The sequence below is a fragment of the Emys orbicularis genome, chromosome 1, assembly GCF_028017835.1.
Source record: "Emys orbicularis isolate rEmyOrb1 chromosome 1, rEmyOrb1.hap1, whole genome shotgun sequence".
In the NCBI taxonomy this organism is placed as follows: Eukaryota; Metazoa; Chordata; order Testudines; family Emydidae; genus Emys; species Emys orbicularis.
This window is the reverse complement of record NC_088683.1, coordinates 257,139,127-257,159,336: the sequence shown is the minus strand read 5'-3', so window position 1 is coordinate 257,159,336 and position 20,210 is coordinate 257,139,127. Positions and strand designations below refer to the sequence as shown.

Genomic DNA, 20,210 nt, shown 5'->3' with positions numbered 1-20,210 from the left:
CCTCTTCCCCCCCTCCCAATGCCCTGCCCAATGCTTGCATGGGAGGGGAGGGGGCGGAGAAGAGCACCCACCAGCAAAAACGAAAGTCCGCGCCAGTGGTCCCCACCACTTCCGCATAGATCCCAGCCCTGCGGAGAACTCTCTCTGCTGGGTCCAGAGAAGGTGGTGGAGAGGGAACAGTTCTGCAGAGTGCTGATCCCTAGTCTCCAGGCAGGAAGGGTGAGACTCAGCAGCATCTAGCTCTGAGTCATGGGGCTCACTGGCAAATGAATTCAAACCTAGTCCATGTTAAGGGGGTTTTATTTTCTATATAGAAATGGATTGCTTCATAGCGATGGCATTCAAATTAGACTTTTGAACGATTTGCCCAGCTGTGATACCAACAATAACCAAACTGAATGTGGACCATGGAAACTGGGATGATCACTGGAGATTCATTCTAATATGCACAACACCTCCTCCTTTCTCCCATCTGCAGGCTCTGTTAAAAAGTCTGGACCAAAACCTCTTTTTCCCTGTTAGGCCCATGCTGAGTTTGTGCAGAGCTAGATTCAAAAAAAGAAAACCCTCCTTCTGAAGCCATGAGACCCTTTGTGGCGGGGTCAGTGAGAAAATAAAATGAGCACAGTTCTTTGTTGAAGACATGGTCATGGAAGGGTCTCAAGCTATCAGAAAATGGGAGATTATGTGAGAGTTTCAGGTGAGTGGGGGATGGGAGAGAGTTCGGATAAATAGGGGAAAGATAATAAAATGGATCCATTGTAGTGACAGTCACAGGGATGCAAACAGAGAATATTCATCAGAAAGAAATCATCTAAGAATCTGCCTGCTGGGACTTTTAGGTGCTATGATAATACAGATGATGATGATGATGATAATAATAGAATTACTGGTGGAGGCGAGGAACTTCTAAAATCATTTCCCAAAGACTTTATATACAGAGTTTGAACAGGTGTGAACAAGAGAGGGGCAGTGCTGTCACAGAGGAGAGCCCTCTTGCAGAAAAGATGGCACTGGCAATATTGTATTGGCTGGCTCTTATGCCCTCATCTTACTGGCATAATGAGTTGTGAGCAGGCACAATGCCATTTCAACAGATGAGCTTGCAAGCAGAGAACCAAAAGAACATGTATGTGCATGAAATTAATGTGCTTGGAACAGCAATGTCAGCCTTCTATGGATGTGTTTAAGTGAATGTAGTTCTTGTGTTCAAAGCTAGATTATCTTTAAAAATCCAAACGTAGTTCTCAGGGTCAGCTTTCATCCTGCTCAGCAGAGTCAAAATAGTTTCTTGTCTCAAGCACTTTCCCCACCCTGCAGCAGCGACACACTGCAGCTGTCCGGCCCCACCACTGCAAAAGTACTAAATTACTTGTATAAGTCCACCTCCCACCCATCTTCTTTCATATAATATCCTGCAAAACCTACAACCAGCTCTAGTGCCACAAGGATAAAACAGAAATGAGGAAAGTGCTACAATAAAAACACATGTTTACATAAGTTAATGTTTTGTACAATCTCATTTAGCAAAGTTTAAGCAGTTCAAGACCAAAGCCAATCAATACAGCACACACTAACTATGTAAACTGGCAGATTTTAAAATACTGACAATGATCAAGGTGAACAAATGAACTAACATTAAGCAAACACTGGATGGACTTAAAGCTCAATCCTTAGATGGATTTAAAACCCACAGAAGCTAAGAAGACAACTCCTCTGATTTTAATGGGTGCAGGATTTTTTAACGTTTTAAAAATGTAGACACCAGAACCGGATGCAGTATTCCAGCATCTGTCTCACCAATGCCATATGCAGAGGTATAATCACTAGCCTACTCACTACTCTACTGTTTATACATCCAAGGATCACACTGATCTTTTTTCCACTACCACCCCTATATCCTTTTCAGTGACCGCTTTTCAGGATATGACCCCCCCACACACACTCTTTTGGTAGGGCCTGAATTCTTTGGTTCTAGATGTATAATTTTGCATTTGGCTGTTTGAATGGGCCCAGTTTACCAAGACATCCAGGTCACTCTGTTTGACTGCCCTGTCTTCATCATTTTTAGCACTCTGCCAATCTTTGTGTCAGCTGCAAATATTAACAGCAGTCAATTTACATTTACTTCCAGATCATTGATGAAAAGATTGAATAGCGTCAGGCCTAGTACCAATCCCTGCAGAATCCCACTAGAAACACCCCCATGCAGTGATGATTCCACACTGACAACTTTTTTTTTTTTAAGGTCTATCAGCGAGCCAGTTTTTACTCCACTTAAAATGTGCTTGATTGATACCGTATAGTGCTAATTTTTAACAGAATGTTGTGTGGTACTAAGTCAAACACCTTACGACAGCCTAGATATATTATACCTACGCAGTTACCTTAATCTCATTATTTTTAAAATGGGAGGCATTTTAATTTTTAATGGCAAATCCTGCACTAGGGCGTAGTCAAAGGTGGACCCTGGGCCAAATCTGGACTTCCAGATGCTTTTGAATGGATTCTGAAATCTTTTTATTTACTTCTTATTATCATTACTGTGATTTTTTTATTATTTTCTCTGGAGTCCGGACCTTGACTATACCCTGACCAAGAAATGTGGACCTTGACAAAAAATAATTGATGACCCCGTCCTACACCTACCCCACCCTGCCACTTTTGTGGCCACAGTGTGGTTTCACTGTATAGGAGGGGGCAGGATTTGGGGAACTTGTGCACAGTGTTTGCAATGAGCCAGAGAGCCCAGCTTTCATGGAAAACCAAGTTTTGGATGGGCAGGAAGGGTTGAGCTGGGAGATGAACTGGCTTTGGGGTAAGTAAATCTACTGCTCTAGAGCTCTGCTGACCATTTCCCCCTGCAAAGCACAGCTGCTGGAGTGGCAGGGTCTACTACATTCACAAGGCTTCACTGCTGCTCTGTTTTCTGTGGTGGATTCCTTCCCTCCAAGCCTGGTTCCAAGGCTTGTTGATCAGTTCTTGGTGCCCAGGGGAGGAGCAACTGTTCCAGGTGTATGGACTAGCATGGGAAAATACACTGTCATGAGTGCAAGGATCCAACGAGAATGGTAAGGTGAGAGAAGCGGACAGAGCAAAGGGTACAAGATGGGGAACAGGTGGATCAAGAGCTGTAATGTAAATGAGACAGAACTGTGAAGAACCTTGAGGCTGATGGCAAACAATTTAAACTCCATTGTAAACTATTGCTTCATGTTGCAAAAATTGTTGACAGAACTTCAAAACTTTATGATAAATATTTTTAGAACCTATAACTGGCTTTGGTAAAATAATAATCAGACCATCAAAATAAAACCCTGCTAGTATCCAGTATTTGGGTTTTAGATGGTGGCAATCTTATGCGGCTCCGATCACCAGCAGACTTAAATGCAGCTTTAACATTTTATTAAAGGTAAAGACCTAACAGCTGACTACTTCCAGCATTTACCCCAAATTCACCAAATGGCCAGCATCAACTGCTTCTCATGAAAAACCTGGGATAGGTTATTTGAGGGTGTTTCTACATAATTTGTTCCGAAGTTCAGGCCAGGAACACAGAGGAGACTTTTTCCAGGGCATTGCATAACCCTAGATCAAACAGACTTAGCCAGCAAACAGAATTTTTTGGGCTTGAAGCAATGACCTTTGCTTATGCACACAGGCAGATGCGCACCTGTGTTGAAATTTACCACTGTGCACAAGGCCTGCACAAGACCCTATGCACCACTTAAGCCTCATGTTAACGGTTTCAAAGGTACATAATTCCTTGTGCAGGCGTAATTAGGTCAATATTGCCCATAAGGCCCAATCCTGCAAGGTGCTGAGAACCCTCAACATGCACTGAAGTTGTTTGGAAGTTGAAGTTGCTCAGCACTTCATTGGACCAGACCCAGCAAAAAGGATTAGATACAAATGTTCTTAAGTACGGATCAGCTTATTCAGTGGAATTACAGGTCTATGTGCTTTTCCAAACTTTTCTGAAAGTTTTTCAGACTTACCCAACACATTTGAGTTTTTGTGTTCATGTTGTTGTCAACAGCGAATCAATTAAAAAACACATTTTTTTTATCAAGGGACTGTGGTAATTAAAACATGTATATAATCATGAAAGATAATTGTATGCTGCTGTATTTCTCTACAGGCCTGACTAGCCACCAGGCATTCTACAGATGAGATAATGTAATGGTTTACACTGGAAATCAATTTGCCATACAAAGAATGTGGGGAAAAAATAAAATAAATAAAAGGCTGGCAACAGAGCTATTATCTTGTTGTCTGCACCAGTCATTGCCTTGCTGGTCTATGTCGCTTAAAGAATATTTCTGCCCCAAAGATTCTCTGTGTGCTATATGATTTTATATATACACACCTTCTGGTAGGCACCAAGACATTTCCATTGCTCCTAAGCAGTAGTCTGTAAATATTTTCTTCCCTGATGTGGAAAAACTAGAATCCTTTCCTTTGTTTCTGACTCTCCTGCTTCCATTTTCACTTCATCTGCACAAACAATGGTGGGCGACTACACAACAAAATGGTTCTATATATTCACTGACAAAAAACTTCATTAATGCAGAGTAAAGATTGCCCTGTGTTATCTCATGCCCTTCCAGAACACTGAGTTCAGCAAAACTCAAATCACTGACAACCAGGCCGTAAGGAATGAAGGTAAGTAAACTTAAACTTCTAAAAAACAGAAAATACAGAGTTGAGGTACACACCCACACAACCTTAACTCTGCCACTGAGAGCTGGCAATAGCCACTGGGAATTAGCTGCATGCATTCCAACTGCATGCACTGTGTTGTGTGTAGCTGTACAAAATAGTGGAGGGATTTAGTTGGAGTGGTTTGAAAAAGCTGTGGTTGTGATAAAGTGATCTGGGAGGCCCTACCTTTCTGGATCCTGTTCTGTCTCTTCTCTCCTTCCCTTTCCCCTCCACCATATGTGTGATCAAAGAAAAGAGGTGTATGTTTACCTTGAGGGATCCATTGTGTCTCATATTGCTGCTGAGTTAGGTATGTAAGTTATGTCAGTAGCAACACACAAGGATCTTCATGCCATGGGGATTGTCAGCAGTGAGGTGGGAGATAAGAGTGGTCTCTGCATTGAATGAGGGGGAAGTGAAAGTATACGATTAAATGAAATTGTGTGTGCAAGGGTGAGGGGGCTGTGAAATTTAGCTGGTGTGGGGTTATTGCTGTGGAGTAGGCTAAATGTTTGATTGTAGGGCAGATGTATGTATCTCCTGTTCAGTCCAGCTCCCCTAAACACAAGTTTTGTCTGAGCAATGATAAGGCATTAGACTTTGTCCTACAGCAGTCACATGACCTATCCCATGAGTGTTATGGCCTATCTGTAAAGGCAGTGTGTGAGCATGTGTGCTATGGGCATATTGGTTCATTGATGAAAGAGGGCAGAGTTAAGGTTGCATGGCTATACCTTAATTCTGTATTGCTTGCTTTTCAAAGGTTTGAGTTTCGCTGAACTCTACATTCTAGAATGGCACGGGATCCTACCAGGCAATCTTAACTCTGCATTTACTATGATTTTGGTCAGTGAATTTCCTTGTTTTCTGAACACAAAGAGAAATGTTTTTTGTAGGCATTAGTGGTCATTAAGGCAGTTGTAGTTATCAGATGAGTTTGCAGTGGAGGCACTACCATGGCTAGCTAAATTTAAAGGATACCATGTGATTGCTAAGTGCTCCTCCCACATCCTGTACAGTTTGTAGTAATAGAATGAGGATAATGTTTGTGCTTTGTAATCTTTAGAGGGTGGAACTGCCAATGAGGCAGGGAGAGACATTCCATACATGGTCGATGTCCCAAAATGTTGACAGTTTTATTCCGTGTTGGTTACAGTAACTTTAAGCTTATGACAGAATACTGGTATGTGTATCTCCTCCACCCTTCTCCCTCGTTATCCCCTGCCACATATAATGTCCTCGCCAACATTTCCAGTTAATTCTCCCATTCATGTTTCATTAAGCCCTTAGGACCTTAGAAGCCATTAGCACATACAACGTAACTTTTTCCTCTCTGGTGGCCTCTGCTGCAGCTTACTAAAGGGTTGCACACTTCCTTGGTTAAGTAGGCTGACCTGTATACCAAGGTGTGCTCTGTGCCCAGCCAGTTCCAAACAGTCCCTGCCCCCACACTGGTCAGGCCTCTCCAGCCGTAATCTGGCTCAGCCAATCCATCTCCTCTCCAAGCTGGCTCTCTTCTCCTGCAACCGCTCCAGCCAGCCCTGTCCACTTCACATGGGGATGCCGCATGTTTTAACTTTTTATTTCCTCCTTTTCAGAGGTTTCAGTTTAGCCACTCTCTACATTCTGGAATGGCAGGAGGCACCACTGGGCAAATGTAACTACATTAACACAGTTTGAGGGTATTTAATTTCTTCGGTTTTAAAAAAATAATTTCTCAGCATTCCCATTTACTACAGCCTAGCTCCTCCTCCACTGCCTTTGGACTGCCTTTGGCTCCTAGGCAATGAGTTACTCAGCACACGAATGGACTGGCTACGTGTTAGTCCCTCCCTTCACTGACTCTGGAGCAGCTCCTTGTCTCCCTGCTCTCTGCCTGCCCAACCCAACCTGCTTCTCCCTCCCCACAGAGAGGCAGACCTTAGCATAGGACTCACTGGTTAAGGAGCTGGGAAGTTGATGCGGGAATAGTGCAGAGACTAGCATGGAGTCAGTGGGGACATATTTTTAAGGGGAGCGGGAGAGATGGCGGAGCAGGGGGCATGAGAGGAAAGCTGGTCCAATGGTTAGGACCTGGAACTTGAGAGGCATGGGCTGAATTTAATTCCCTGCTCCATGACAGACCTCCTTTGTGACCTCAGGCTCTCTGTGCCTTAGTTCCCCATCTGTAAAACAGGGATAATAGCACTTCCCTATCACACAGGGGGGTTGTGAGAATAAATACATTAAAGACTGAGGGGTTCAGATATTACAGTGATTGCATCCCTATAAGTACCTATAACAGATTGATTGATGTATATGGGGGTTTGTGGGGGGACAGAGCTGAAGCTTCCCCCAACATTCCTCACTGCATAACCCTGACCCCTCCTTTCCACCTCATTCTTCCCTGCACCAACACTCCTCTCACTGCTCTGACCCCCATATTTACCCACAACTACGCAGACTCACATACCACTGCTCCAACTCCTCCAAAATTCCCTCAATTATGCCCATTGCTCCAAGACTCCCCCCCCTATACCCCCACACACACCAGCTCCCCCCTACACCCTGCCACTTCATGCCCTTGGTAAGCTCAGAGGGCCATGGGGAGGTGGGAACATACTGAGGCTGTGAGGACTGCGCATACTAGCTGGAGGCAGGAAGGAGCAGGAAAGTAGAGGTGCAAAATCCTAACGCCAGATCTGGGCCTTGTTTGTGAGGAAGGGGCATTATACATCCATCTATAGCACAAGGGGCTCAGACAGCTGTGCAATGGCTCAGTCATCTCAATGAAATGTTCTCAACTGAATAATAACTCATGGATGTGAATACAGCCTGAAATAATAGCTCTGAAATGTGTGAACTGCTCCATTCATGTCAGTGGGTCATCCCCTCCCCGGTGGAGTACTTGTGAGCCTGTGACAGGCACCAAGCATGCTTATTCTCACCTCCTCACCATAGTCACAGCAACCTGTTTGTGTGCCTGCTCCAAGTGTGTCTGTACTCAGCTTCCCCAGATGTGGGTTCACATGGGGGGCGGGGTACAGGGAGAGGGGCTCAGACAGATCCAGAGAAACAGGCCCTCCCAGACCCTGTCTGGGAGTGGCGGTGGGAAGGGGGGGCTTAGATATCCTCCAGAAGGGCAAGAAGCCCCTAGATCCGGGCTTACATTGAGGGATAGGGAGAGAGGCAGGGCCCCCGGACATCAGCTCCCACACGGGAGGGGAGAAGGTGGGGCTGACAGTTCCTCAGCCCCTAATCCCCCTGATTCCCCCTGCCACCCATCACCATGTTCCTCCTCCCAGTGTCCTGTCCCCTCCACTCCCCGCCCCACTCTCCTCTAGTCCCATCCATATTTACCCGCTCTCCTTCCCAAAATTCCCCCTTCCTCTCAGTCCCAAACCCCTTTCCTCCAGTTGCTTTTCACTCCTCTGTCCCCTTCTCCCCCATCCCTCTCTGCCCTCTACCCCTATTCCTTTAGCTTTAAGGCTATGTCTACACTAGCACTTTTGTTCGTAAACCTTTTGTTGATCGGGGTGTGAAAAAAACCATACACCCTGACCAAAATAAGTTAAACCAACAGAAGCGCCAATGTAGACAGCGCTATGTTGGCAGGAGACACTCTCCTGCCGACATAGCTACAACCACTTGTTGGGAGTGGTTTAATTATGCCGACAGGAGAGCTCTCTCCCATCAACATAGAGCGGCTACAGGGGAGACCTTGCAGTGGCGCAACGGCATCGGTACAGCTGTGCTGCTGTAAGATCTCTAGTGTAGACATGGCCTAAACATCTAAACCATTTATGAGCACATCATGTTAATGGGCTAGTTAGGATAAACCCCTGGACCTTAAGCACACTAAGGCCTTGGCTACACTTGCAGATGTACAGCACTGTGAGTTAAACCTGACCTCATACAGCTGAGTAGAGAAAGCGCTGCAGTCGGTCCACACTGACAGCTGTCCAGCGCACTGTTTGTGCCTTTGGCCGTTTAAAGGCCACATTTGCAGCATTTGCTGTGCCATTGGGAGTGGTGCATTATGGGCAGCTATCCCACAGAGCACCTCTTCCCATTCTGGTGCCGTGGATTGTGGGAAGGGGGCGTGGGTGCAGGGCATTCTGGGTCCTGTCCCAACGCCCCGTGATGCATCGCTTTGCATCCCAGACAGAAATCCCTTTGTTTCCGTCCACCTTTGGCGCCATCTTTCAACGGTTTCTGTACAGCGCGATCTGTCTGCGGGAAATGGAGCCCGAACTGCTGAGGCGTATGCTGACTTATCTCGCCAGCATGTCACGTTTGGCTGTCGAACTATTCCTTAAGATCCAAAGTGACAGTGAGAGTGAGGAGTCCGACGATGCTATCGAGCCGCCTAACGCGTACGACACGAAATTGCTTGTGGCATTCACGGACATGCTCAGCACCGTGGAACGCCGCTTTTGGGCTCAGAAAACAAGCACCGAGTGGTGGGATCACATCGTCATGGAAGTCTGGGACGATGAGCAGTGGCTGCAGAACTTTCGGATGAGAAAAGCCACTTCCATGGGACTGTGTGAGGAGCTCGCCCCCACCCTGCGGCGCAAGGACACAAGATTGAGAGCTGCCCTGCCAGTGGAGAAGCGGGTGGCTATTGCAATCTGGAAGCTGGCAACTCCAGACAGCTACCGGTCGGTCGCAAACCAGTTTGGAGTGGGAAAGTCGACCGTTGGAATCATGTTGATGCAAGTTTGCAGGGCCATTAATCGCATCCTACTCAGAAGAACCGTGACTCTGGGTAACGTGCAGGACATAGTGGATGGCTTTGCACAAATGGGGTTCCCTAACTGTGGAGGGGCGATAGATGGGACGCACATTCCTATTCTGGCACCACCCCACCTAGGATCCGAGTACGTTAATCGGAAGGGGTATTTCTCTATGGTTCTCCAGGCGCTTGTAGATCACCGTGGGCGTTTCATTGACATTAACACAGGCTGGCCCGGAAAGGTGCATGACGCACGCATCTTTCGGAACACTTGGCTGTTCAGGAAGATGCAGGCCGGGACTTTTTTCCCAGAGCGGAAGATCACGGTAGGGGAAGTTGAAATGCCCATTGTGATCCTTGGAGATCCCGCTTACCCGTTAATGCTGTGGCTCATGAAACCCTACACAGGGAGCCTTGACAGCAGCAAGGAACGGTTCAACTACAGGCTGAGCCGGTGCTGAATGACTGTGGAGTGTGCCTTTGGCCGTTTAAAGGCCCGCTGGCGATCTTTGTATGGGAAACTGGACTTGGCCAAAAACAGCATCCCTGCGGTTAGATCCACGTGCTATGCCCTCCATAATATTTGTGAAGGGAAGGGTGAAAGCTTCACTCAGGCATGGACCTCCAAGGTTCAACACCTGGAGGCTGAATTTGCACAGCCAGAGAGCAGGGCTATTAGAGGGGCCCAGCCCGGGGCTGCAAGGATTAGGGATGCCTTGAGGGAGCAATTTGAGGCTGAAAACCAGCAGTGATATCTGGTGCCCTGCACGGGAGTGAAGTGCAGTAGTTCCAATCTTTAGGAATCAGTGTTTGCTAAGCAGACAAGCAGACTTGCAGTGCCTGTTTATTTCCTGGGCTAAGGAGTCTTTTACTTTATGCAATAATAAAGAATTTTTTCAAAGCCAAAAAATCCATTTATTGAAAAGAAACAAGGGGGTGGAGTGGGGAACGGTACAATCACAGATTCGTGTATGTCCTGTCTGGTGTGCTGTGCAGTGAGTGCTGCACTTCAGGATAGCTATACTGCATGGTGATGGGGGTTGAGTGCAGAGAGTAAGGGTTGTGGTTTTCAGGGCTGGGCGGTGAAGATACTGGTGTTGGAGGCAGCTGGTGGCGTGAAGAACACGGAAGTTGGGGAAAGTGGGTTGGAGGTGACAGTGGAGCACAACGGAAAGAGTTTTGGGACAAGGGCTGTGGGGGGGGGGGCATTTGCGTTTGCGGTACTGCTCCTTCTGCATGGCTACGAGCTCCTGGATAGTGTCTGCTTGGAGCTCCAGGATGCTTATGAGCCGATCCATGCTTTGCCGCCGGTGCGCTGCGTTTTCCTGGCAGATCCTGCTTTCTCTCTCCCTCCAGTTCTGTGCTTTCTCATTCTCTTTAATAGATTGCCACATCACTTCTTGCAGCATGTCGTCTTTGCTTTTTCGTGGTCTCTTTCTGAGTCTTTGCAGTCTCTGAGCAGGCGATAAGAGGGACGCCTGAGGTCTCAAGGTTGATGCAGTTGTATAGGCAAAATGCAACATTTAACAGAGGCAGCATTGTTTATACCAGACAGAGTAATGATTTCCCCCGCACTTAAGGAGTAGAAAACACACAGGGTCTACACAATAGCATAATTTTCCCGTCCGAAACAGAGCACACATTTCCAACGGGAGCCTCAAAATGGTGAGTAAGGGGGACTGATTGTTTCAGGGCTGCACTGTCCTCTGTGTTTCTCTGCTTTGGGGAGAGCCAACAGCTTCAGGGGGCACCTACACTGAACACTGTCCCAACATTTTCCACAGGAGTTTGTCCTGGACGATATCTCGCTGCTGAGGGTGACCTGGGAAGCAAGGGAGGGTTTTCTACTGCAATGCGGCTTCCGCACTGGCCCATATGCAGCTTGCCTGTGTGCAGCAATGGTCCCCTCACGGCACAGTGGCGCGGACACATTAGCTTGGCTGGGACAAGGACCACAGTGGCTCTCCCGCTAAACCTGCGCAAGCGCATTGCACACGTTCTGGATGAGACATTCGAGGAGATTACCGAGGCCGATTACCGCGATGTGATAAACCACATGAATGCACTATTCCGCATCTAGGCATGCATGCCTAAGCCTCTTCTCCCAAAGAGCCCGCACCGAAAAAATTCCTTCCCGAAAAAAAAACCCGCTTACCGGGAACCTGCTCTTCTGTTTGTCCTCCACCAAGTACCAGCCGCTGCGACTAGCTACCTTCCTCCTGGCTCGAGAAGAGCTCCTGGCTGCATGGCTCCAGGGATTCCGGGGTGTCTCCATCCGCCCCACCACCCTCACTCCTGTTTTCCTCCTCCCCCCCCCCACACCGGCTCTGAAGTGTCCATGGTGGTGCTTGGAGTTGAGGTGGGGTTAACCCCAAGTATCGCATCCAGCTCTTTGTAGAATCGGCAGGTCGCGGGGGGAGCACCCGAGCGGCTGTTTGCATTGCGGGCTTTGTGGTAGGCACTCTGCAGCTCCTTCACTTTAATCCTGCACTGCAGGGTGTCCCCATCATGGCCCCTTTCCATCATGTCCTTTGATACCTTCCCAAAGGTATCGTAATTCCTACAGCTGGAGCACAGCTGGGACTGTACAGCTTCCTCCCACCAAACACTGATGAGGTCCAGCAACTCGCCATTGCTCCATGCTGGGGCTCGCTTGGCACGTGGAGGCATGGTCACCTGGAAAGATTCACTGATAGCACTCCACGCCATGCCGGGCTGAGCAAACAGGAAGGGGATTTTTAAAATTCCCGGGGAATGTAAAGGGTGGGTCACATGGTTGGTTACCTAAGGCCAGGGCAGTAGAGTTTGAACTGATGACCAGAGTGGCTAGAACAGGCATTATGGGATACTGCCGAATACTTCTGGAGGCCAGTCACAGCGCATTGGGCGGCCACACTGGCGCCGCAGCGGCAGCGCAATACACGCTATTCCTCTCGGGGACATGGAGTACATGCAGCACTGCAACCACGGAGATACAGCGCTGCAAATGCCTTGCCAGTGTGGACGGGGAGTGAGTTACAGCACTGGGGGCGGCTTTACAGTGCTGTAACTCGCAAGTGTAGCCAAGGTCTAAGGTCTGTTATTGAGGAAACATGATTACATTAGCCATACTGTCTTTCATCTTCCCTCTAGTTCAGGGGTCGGCAACCTTTCAGAAGTGGTGTGCCGAGTCTTCATTTATTCACTCTAATTTAAGGTTTCGCGTGCCGGTAATACATTTTAACGTTTTTAGAAGGTCTCTTTCTATAAGTCTATATTATATAACTAAACTATTGTATGTAAAGTAAACAAGGTTTTCAAAATGTTTAAGAAGCGTCATTTAAAAATTAAATTAAAATGCTGATCTTACGCCACCAGCCTGCTCAGCTCGCTGCCAGCCTGGGGTTCTGTTCACCTAGGCCGGCAGCGGGCTGAGCAGGGCCTGCAGCCGGGACCCCAGACCTGGGGGGGGGGTGTTTCAGGGGTCAGGGCAGAGGGCTGGGGTGTGTGGGGGGGGTTCAGGGATCAGGGCAGAGGGCTGTGGGTGTGGGGGGGTTCAAGGGTCAGGGTAGAGGGCTGTGTGTGGGGGGGGTGCAGGGCAGAAGGCTGGGGGTGTGGGGGGTTCAAGGGTCAGGTCAGAGGGCTGGGGGGGTGCAGGGCAGAAGGCTGGGTGTGTTGGGTGTGGGGGGTTCAGGGAAGAGGGCTGGGAGTGTGGGGGGGTGCAGAGCAGAAGGCTGGGTGTATGTTGCGGTGTGGGGAATTCAGGGGAGAGGGGTGGGGGTGCAGGGCAGAAGGCTGGGTGTGTGGGGGAGGTTCAAGGGTCAGGGCAGAGGGCTGGGGATATGGAGGGTGCAGGGCAGAAGGCTGAGTGTGTGTGGGGGGGTTCAGGGCAGAGGGATGGGGCTGTGGGGGTGCAGGGCAGAAGGCTGAGTGTGTGTGGGAAGGTTCAGGGCAGAGGGATGGGGCTGTGGGGGTGCAGGGCAGAAGGCTGGGTGTGTGTTGGGGTGGGGGTGCAGGGCAGAGGGCTGGGAGGTGTGGGGGGTGCAGGGCAGAAGGCTGGGGTGCTCGGCTCGTGGGGGTGCTCCCAGCCCCCTGCCCCAAGTGGCTCATGGCAGGGGGCTGGAAGGGATATCCCCTGTTCCACCCCTTTCCCCCAAGCTCCGTCCCTACCTCTCTCTGCGTCCTCTACGGAGCTGTGTGCACACTGCCACTCTTCCCCCTCCCCCTCGCTAGGGCCATCAGCTGATTGGCGCAGGGAAGGAGAGGAGGAGGGGCAGGAAAGCACCATGCTGGGGGAAGAAGCGGGGGTGGGGAGAAGCTTGGCTGCCGCAGAGCCAAGCTTCTGCCTCCTGCCCCCACAGGGGAGAGCAGTGGGCAGGGGGGCTGAGTGGGGCTGGGGGCCCGGACTGCATCAGGGAGCTGCGTGCCACTCAAAATCAGCTCTTGTGCTGTAGGTTGCTGACCCCTGCTCTAGTTAATCAATGCTAATTGATTAATTAAGGCTGGCACTCTGCTATACTAATCCCCCAGGCGGAAAAGTAGCACCATGCCCAGCAATCCTTCTCACATATCTGCATAAAATGTGTGTAATACATTATCATTCATATAGTGGGGTGGTCCCCCGCTCCTGCCCTGAAGGGCTTAGAACAGCCCTGGGGGAAGGTTGTGGCTGGGAGCTGCTAAGCTGGGCTGACTGGGGAAGCAGCCGAAGCTGGGCCACACCCCAATCAGGCCACAGCTGGCCTGTATAAGAAGGCTGGGAGCCAGGAGCCCAAAGAGTCTCTCTCTGCATTCAGAGAGAGAAGGGCCTGGCTGCAGGGAGTTAAGACAGAGTACCTGAGTGGAGTAGGGCTGGGGACAGGCTGAGGAGCTCTAGCCTGGAGAGCCCCAGGCTGCGGCCTAGTAGAAGGCCAAGGGGTACTGGGGGTTGCAGAGGGCAGTCCAGGGGTAGGCCAAGGCAGCAGGTCCAAACCCAACCTTGCCTATGATGAGTGGCCTATACTACAGTCTGCCCCAGGGAGGGGGGGCTAGTTGGTGACTGGCAGTGGCCTTATTCTGAGGCGAGGTGGGGATAGTGGGTGGGGGTTCCCCAGGGAGGGGAGACCCAGATCTGAGGGGTTACTGCTAGGGGGCAGCACCCCAGGTACAGGGGCACCAGGGTGCTGGGAGGGACTCGGGGCCAGAGGACAGGCAGATCACTGGCCTGCAGAGGGCGCTCCAGGAGCTGGAATGAGCTAATTCCCTGAGAGACCAGCAGGAGGTGCCGCAGGGGTGAGTCCGCTCCTCTACAGTTCAGAAAACAGTTAGTGCCACTTCTAAATTAGCTGTGTAAAGAGGCAGGGAACATTTTGCGAAAGGAAACAGAAACCCTTAAAAGAGGCAGATGGTAGCAACATGCCTACAGATCATTTCTGTCAATGGTAGGCTTTGAATGTACAGTGCATGGGTCTAGCTCAAGTTCAATGACCATAGCATGTCCCTTGGAGCCATCCAGCTACTGTAACAATGGACTGTCTGCAAACCCTCTGGCTTAGGCTTGCTGCACATTCACATTTCAACCTCTTTGACTTGTGAATGTTTGCCACGTACCATGCTAGCAAGCCAAACCTTTTCAGCGACAGTGGGTGCCATGCACTAGCTGAGATAAATGTCAAGTGACTGAGATCAATAGGAGAATGGGGGGAAAGGGGAGCATTTGTTTGTTTGGGGGATTGGATTGGGAGAGGGGTTGTATCTTGCTCAAATGACCCCAAATTTGGACCAGCATCCCCACAAGGCACGACGGATTTCAAGATGATCTGAGAAAGCTGTGGATGTTAGAGCGCATGGAAGAGTCCTTCTAAAGAGAAAGCACTTCTCAACATTCACTATAGCAGAGCTGGTACTCTGCCCTAATGAAAAAGGGAAATACCCTTTGGAAGGGGGGTTATAGATAATGGGGTCTCTAGGTCCACATTAATGTGCCACCTCTCTGAGTGCTCACAATCTTATTTATGAAGAAGAAATCCAAGCGAACAAGAATAAAGAAGTGCCATATGGGGAGACACTAGAAGAGTGACTTTTTAAAAAGCTTTGTTGAATTTTCTATCATATGAAAATACAAAGTACAGATTACTGCCTTTTGTAGCTGGATATTACTGCAAAGGCAGTGCTATATGTGAGTGGATCCATTTTGATTTATGTCCAGGGAAATAAAGGCATAGGACAACTACTCAGTAGATTGAGTTTTCTTTATATAAAAAAAAACAAAACAAACAAACAAACAAAAAAAAACACCACCCAGACAATAACATAAGGAAAGCCTAACATGCAACCTAAACTGCAAATAATGTAGCTTCTGACTCACCATTTTGTAATTAACTTGATTGGAATAATTATCTTTGTATCCAGAGTAGATTCTTCATTGACCTTAATGTGTAGAAAGAATCAGCTTGTAAAAAACATATTTACAATTTCCCTTTAGTTTCACAGGTGAGTCCTGTGAATATGGTGACATCAAGTGGTGACATGTTTTTAAGCTAACTCCATTAAGCAAGCCAAACTTGTGTACTGTATTACTAATTATACACACGATGCCCAGTATTGTGAGAGAGCGAAAAGGGACAAACCAAACCCTGAATACTCTTAGCATTGTTATTGTTATAAAGTCAAATATTGTGTGGGTTTTTAACCAGGAAAATTTACACCAGTTTAGCTCAATTTGGATGAATCAGAAAAAGTCTGTCAAACTATAGCGATTGGGAATGCAGTACACCAAAGAACTATGAACTATTGTAGGACTCTAACCAGACAAAAGCCTGATGTTTTCCCTTTTTTATGCTGAAATGCACATGCTTTTTTATTTGATTACTAAGGTGTCTGTCTAATCTGGGAGCCAACCTATCGGCCAATCTTCAGATGAACTGAGCTCAATGGGCACAGCTGGGTGGGAGCCAAAGGACCTAAACCATCTTTACGCTTCCCTTGATCCTTGACCAGGCAGGGGCCAGACTTGCCCCTGGTACATGTAAGGGTAGCCACAGTGTTTGTACAGATATGTATGTGTGTTTATGTATGTCTGAGAGCAGTTGGAGAAGCTACTATAGATTATACAAAGATAGCCCATGTCCCAGTTCCCACTCCGCATGAAACAGAAAGTGGAGAGCTGCTAAAGTGGGTTTTTCCTCCCATCTCTTCTGAGGGTGTAGTACTGCCACTGGCAGCCAAAAGCGAGAATGGAGGTGTCATGAAAATACAGCCCTACGGAACAAATTCTGCCCCTGGTTATTCAATGCAACCCCAGTAGTCAATGGAGTTTGACTGGTACAATGGAGCTGAGAACATTTTCAGAGATTCTGAAAGGCAATGTAAGGAATTTCCTTAACCTGTATTGCCCTGGTAAATAGTTTATGGGAACAGTCTTTTTATTAAATCCTAAACCAGTCTTACTGTGTACTCTTCTCCTACCAGTTATCTTCCAACTTCTACCTGTACTGCACTTATGTATGGTACTAGCTGTCAGCTTTTTAGCAGCTCTCCCCTTTTTGTGTCATGCAAAGTGGGGACTGGGATATAGGATGGATGTTCAAAATGTGGTGCTGCCCAGCAGTTTTCAGGATAGCTAGCAAACCTGCTCCACCCCATTTGTCCAAAGGATAAGGGATTGCCTCCTTCCTCGAATGGGAGCATTGTTGTACCACTAAATTTTTTTTTTTATAGGTTGTCATTTGTTGACGCTGAGCCCAGGCATTGCCCTTAGAGTTACTGAACTTTCAACTTGAACATTTCTCGACTTCCCTGAAAGCTCTGCAGGAATGCAGGCAAGCTACAGTTAACTATTACAGTGGATCAAAATGGCAACTCACTTTTGGACAATATGCTTTCTTCCTTTTGTCCTCATTTTCCTTCAGACAGAACAGACAGGTATGGCATTTGCTTTGTTGTTGTTTTAATTTGGCTTTGTGGTGATCTTCCTAAAACACAAAAATATTATTTGCCTGGTATTGTTTTAACTTTGTCGTACAGGCTATCATTGAAGCTGGCAGGTCCTAATTTTCACCCACATTTCTCTTGTGCACTTTAGCAAAAACTGCAATTCAGTTACTGATGCAAAAACTTTGCTTTATTTCACAGTATGTTATTCTATTAACATCAGTACAATGCTTTCTCTGAACTCCGTACTTATCCATAAAGAGTACCCATATGTGCAGTAAAGTGCCTTCTCACTTGGTCTTTCTAATCATCGTTCTGATGAAAATTGAGTTTATGGTAGAAGGCCAAAAGACATTGCTTTTACGTGATTTGCATAAATGCACTTTTCTGTATTAATGCTCTAGAATATCTCAGATGGCTGGGGAAAGGATGGGAGAAGGAGAAAGAAGCTCTGCATTTATGCATGACACTCACAGTAATAATAGTAATGATTTTCACTGAAGTTCATCAATCATGTACCACAATATGATTTTAAAAAGATATTTTAAATGCACCAGAAATCAAACTAATGGCAAAAATACACTATCAATCATGCAAAAAAAAAGACTCACATTTAAAAAAAATATATTGTGCACTAGATAGCTTTTTAAAGAAATCATGGAATTCATTTTTTAAAACCGTGTAAACGGTGCTAGAATTAGTCTGTTCTCTTTTCACTTGTTTTTTAAAAGGCTTAACTAAGAAATTACATACAATTTCACAATATTGTTCTGTTACTAAGTATCATAGCCCCCACTTCCTTGATCCCTCATTAGATTCACATGGTTCTAGTCTCCTCCACCTAAGGAACTGGTCTTTTTTTCTGGCCATTGTACATTATATTTGCTTTCCCCCAAACACGTAAATTAAAAACCAAATTTGGCTATCTTTATTCAGCCAAGACTCTCAGTAGAGTCAGTCTGAGTAAGGAGTGGAGGATTGGGCCCTTAAATAACAATTGAGGCACAAATCGTTCCCTCCACCTCTGCAGAAGAATTTTAAAACCCCATGGATCTTCTCCCAAGGGCTCTAAAGTGGGGAGTGTTGCCTTTATGGTAACATTTCTCCTCCCTTCCCTGCCCTGTGGAAACCTTCCACAGGTTTGTGAATTTGCTTTGGAGGGGTGGCATGAAGCCAGGGTGGGAGAGGAGGTTGCTAGAGGGACATGCCTAATTCTCCCTCCAAGAAGAATTCTGCCGGCAATTAAATACAGAGTCAGCACTAATTTTACCATGCACCCTGTCTGTACTGCAGATCTCCAGTTGAAGAAGAGGGTTCTGGATAAGTGTGCTTGTTACACTTAACAAGTATGTATGGTAGCATGACTCCATCTGAACCAGATTGTCATGGAGTCCAGGACAGAGCAGGGGGCAATGGAGGCAGGGTAGGGATACAGGACTGCCATGTGGATGGCCCTGCCTCTGATGGACTCCCTGAGATCTGGGGATTGGCAAGGCTGAACTAACTTCCTATTCTACAGGGTTCAAATCCTGCACTTCCCAATGGAAAATAAAGACAAAACCAGTGCTTAATTTGTGCGAGGGCTTTCCAAGGCTGAGCCCCGGCTCCTCTGGGCTTGGCAGTTCATAGCCCTGGCACCTCTGGGCTTGGTACATCAGTTATGAAAGTAAAAAAATTGCACCTTTCATTACAAATTAAGCACTGGACAAAATTCCATGATTTCCCAGTCCAATCTGGGCTAAGAAAGAAGTGCTGGTGCAGTATATGCACTTGTACAACTTTGACATTAATGCAATTCCTTCATATTTCTCTTCATATTAAAAACTGCCTGCTTCCTGACCTATTTTAAGAAGAGACAGAAGTAGATAATGAAAACCGTCTATATATTTACATTAGTGCGAGGGTGACCAGATGTCCCATTTTTAAAGGGACAGTCCCGTTTTTTGTGACTTTTTCTTATATAGACACCTATTACCCCCACCCCCGTCCCATTTTTTCCACAGTTGCTATCTGGTAACCCTAATTAGTGCCTCTTGTTGTACAACTTTTCAGTCTTTCTATCGGCCAACAATGCAAATCAAGTTATCTCAAGACATAAGCGTGGGTCTTTCCTAATTATTGAGGAATTCTTTCAAGGCAACTTGGAAAGAGAGTGCCTAGAAGAAAGATGCACATATGAAGAGGCAAGAGAAGTATTTGAAGACCATGAAGACACTGTAGGTATTTTTTTTTATTATTTGTTTTTCTAAGAATTGCAACACTTGCTGCTTCTTAGCTGGTCAGAAAGTGGCTACACTATGGCAATATTTGATGCTTTGCAACCTAACTGTATTGCCTAGATTTCTCTGCAATGTGAAATCATCTTGCATTGCACCGCAACACTTTTTTTGCTACAGTGTTCGAATAAGGGATTGATGATGGGAGAGGAGGCCAAGAAAGAGGCGGTGACTTCCTGGCAGGGACAATCAGCAGCAGCTACGAGGGGAGCCCCCTCTCCTGAGCAGCAGGCAGATGGCTCCAAGTACAGCATTGTGTAGCGCGCTACCTCTCTGCAGTTAAGATGCATAAGGTGCATGTTAGGGGAACATTGCCAGGGGCCCTATCTGCAGGGAGAGTGAGGGAAGCAGCTGGGGGAAGGGGTGCCAAGGCCAGCAATATGGGTAGTGGGGCTTCAGGGGGAGTTTGGGAGGGGTTGGTGATGTTGAGAGGCTGGTGCAGCTGGGGTGTGTGTTGGGGGCGGGGTGAACCCAAGAGCAGTGTTTGTCACTATATATATATATATATATATATATATATATATAGACAAAGTTCCTCCTCGATCTTGGTGGGTCCTGCGCTTATTGGCGGATTTTCTTGCCTCAGAGATTCACCATGTGGGTTGGGGAACAGCCCAGAGACC

The 20,210-nt window shown here is 47.3% G+C and overlaps 1 protein-coding gene across 1 annotated transcript in view; it reads right to left on the bottom strand.

The window, feature by feature from the left end:
- Positions 1-20,210, bottom strand: part of PCID2 (PCI domain containing 2) — a 65,237-nt gene that overhangs the window by 8,511 nt on the left and 36,516 nt on the right. Inside the window, exons 15-16 of the mRNA XM_065406868.1 lie at positions 17,245-17,352; positions 15,747-15,808 (exon numbers count right to left, since the gene is read on the bottom strand). Coding sequence (XP_065262940.1) covers positions 15,747-15,808; positions 17,245-17,352 — 170 coding nt within the window. The remainder of the gene's footprint in view (positions 1-15,746; positions 15,809-17,244; positions 17,353-20,210) is intronic.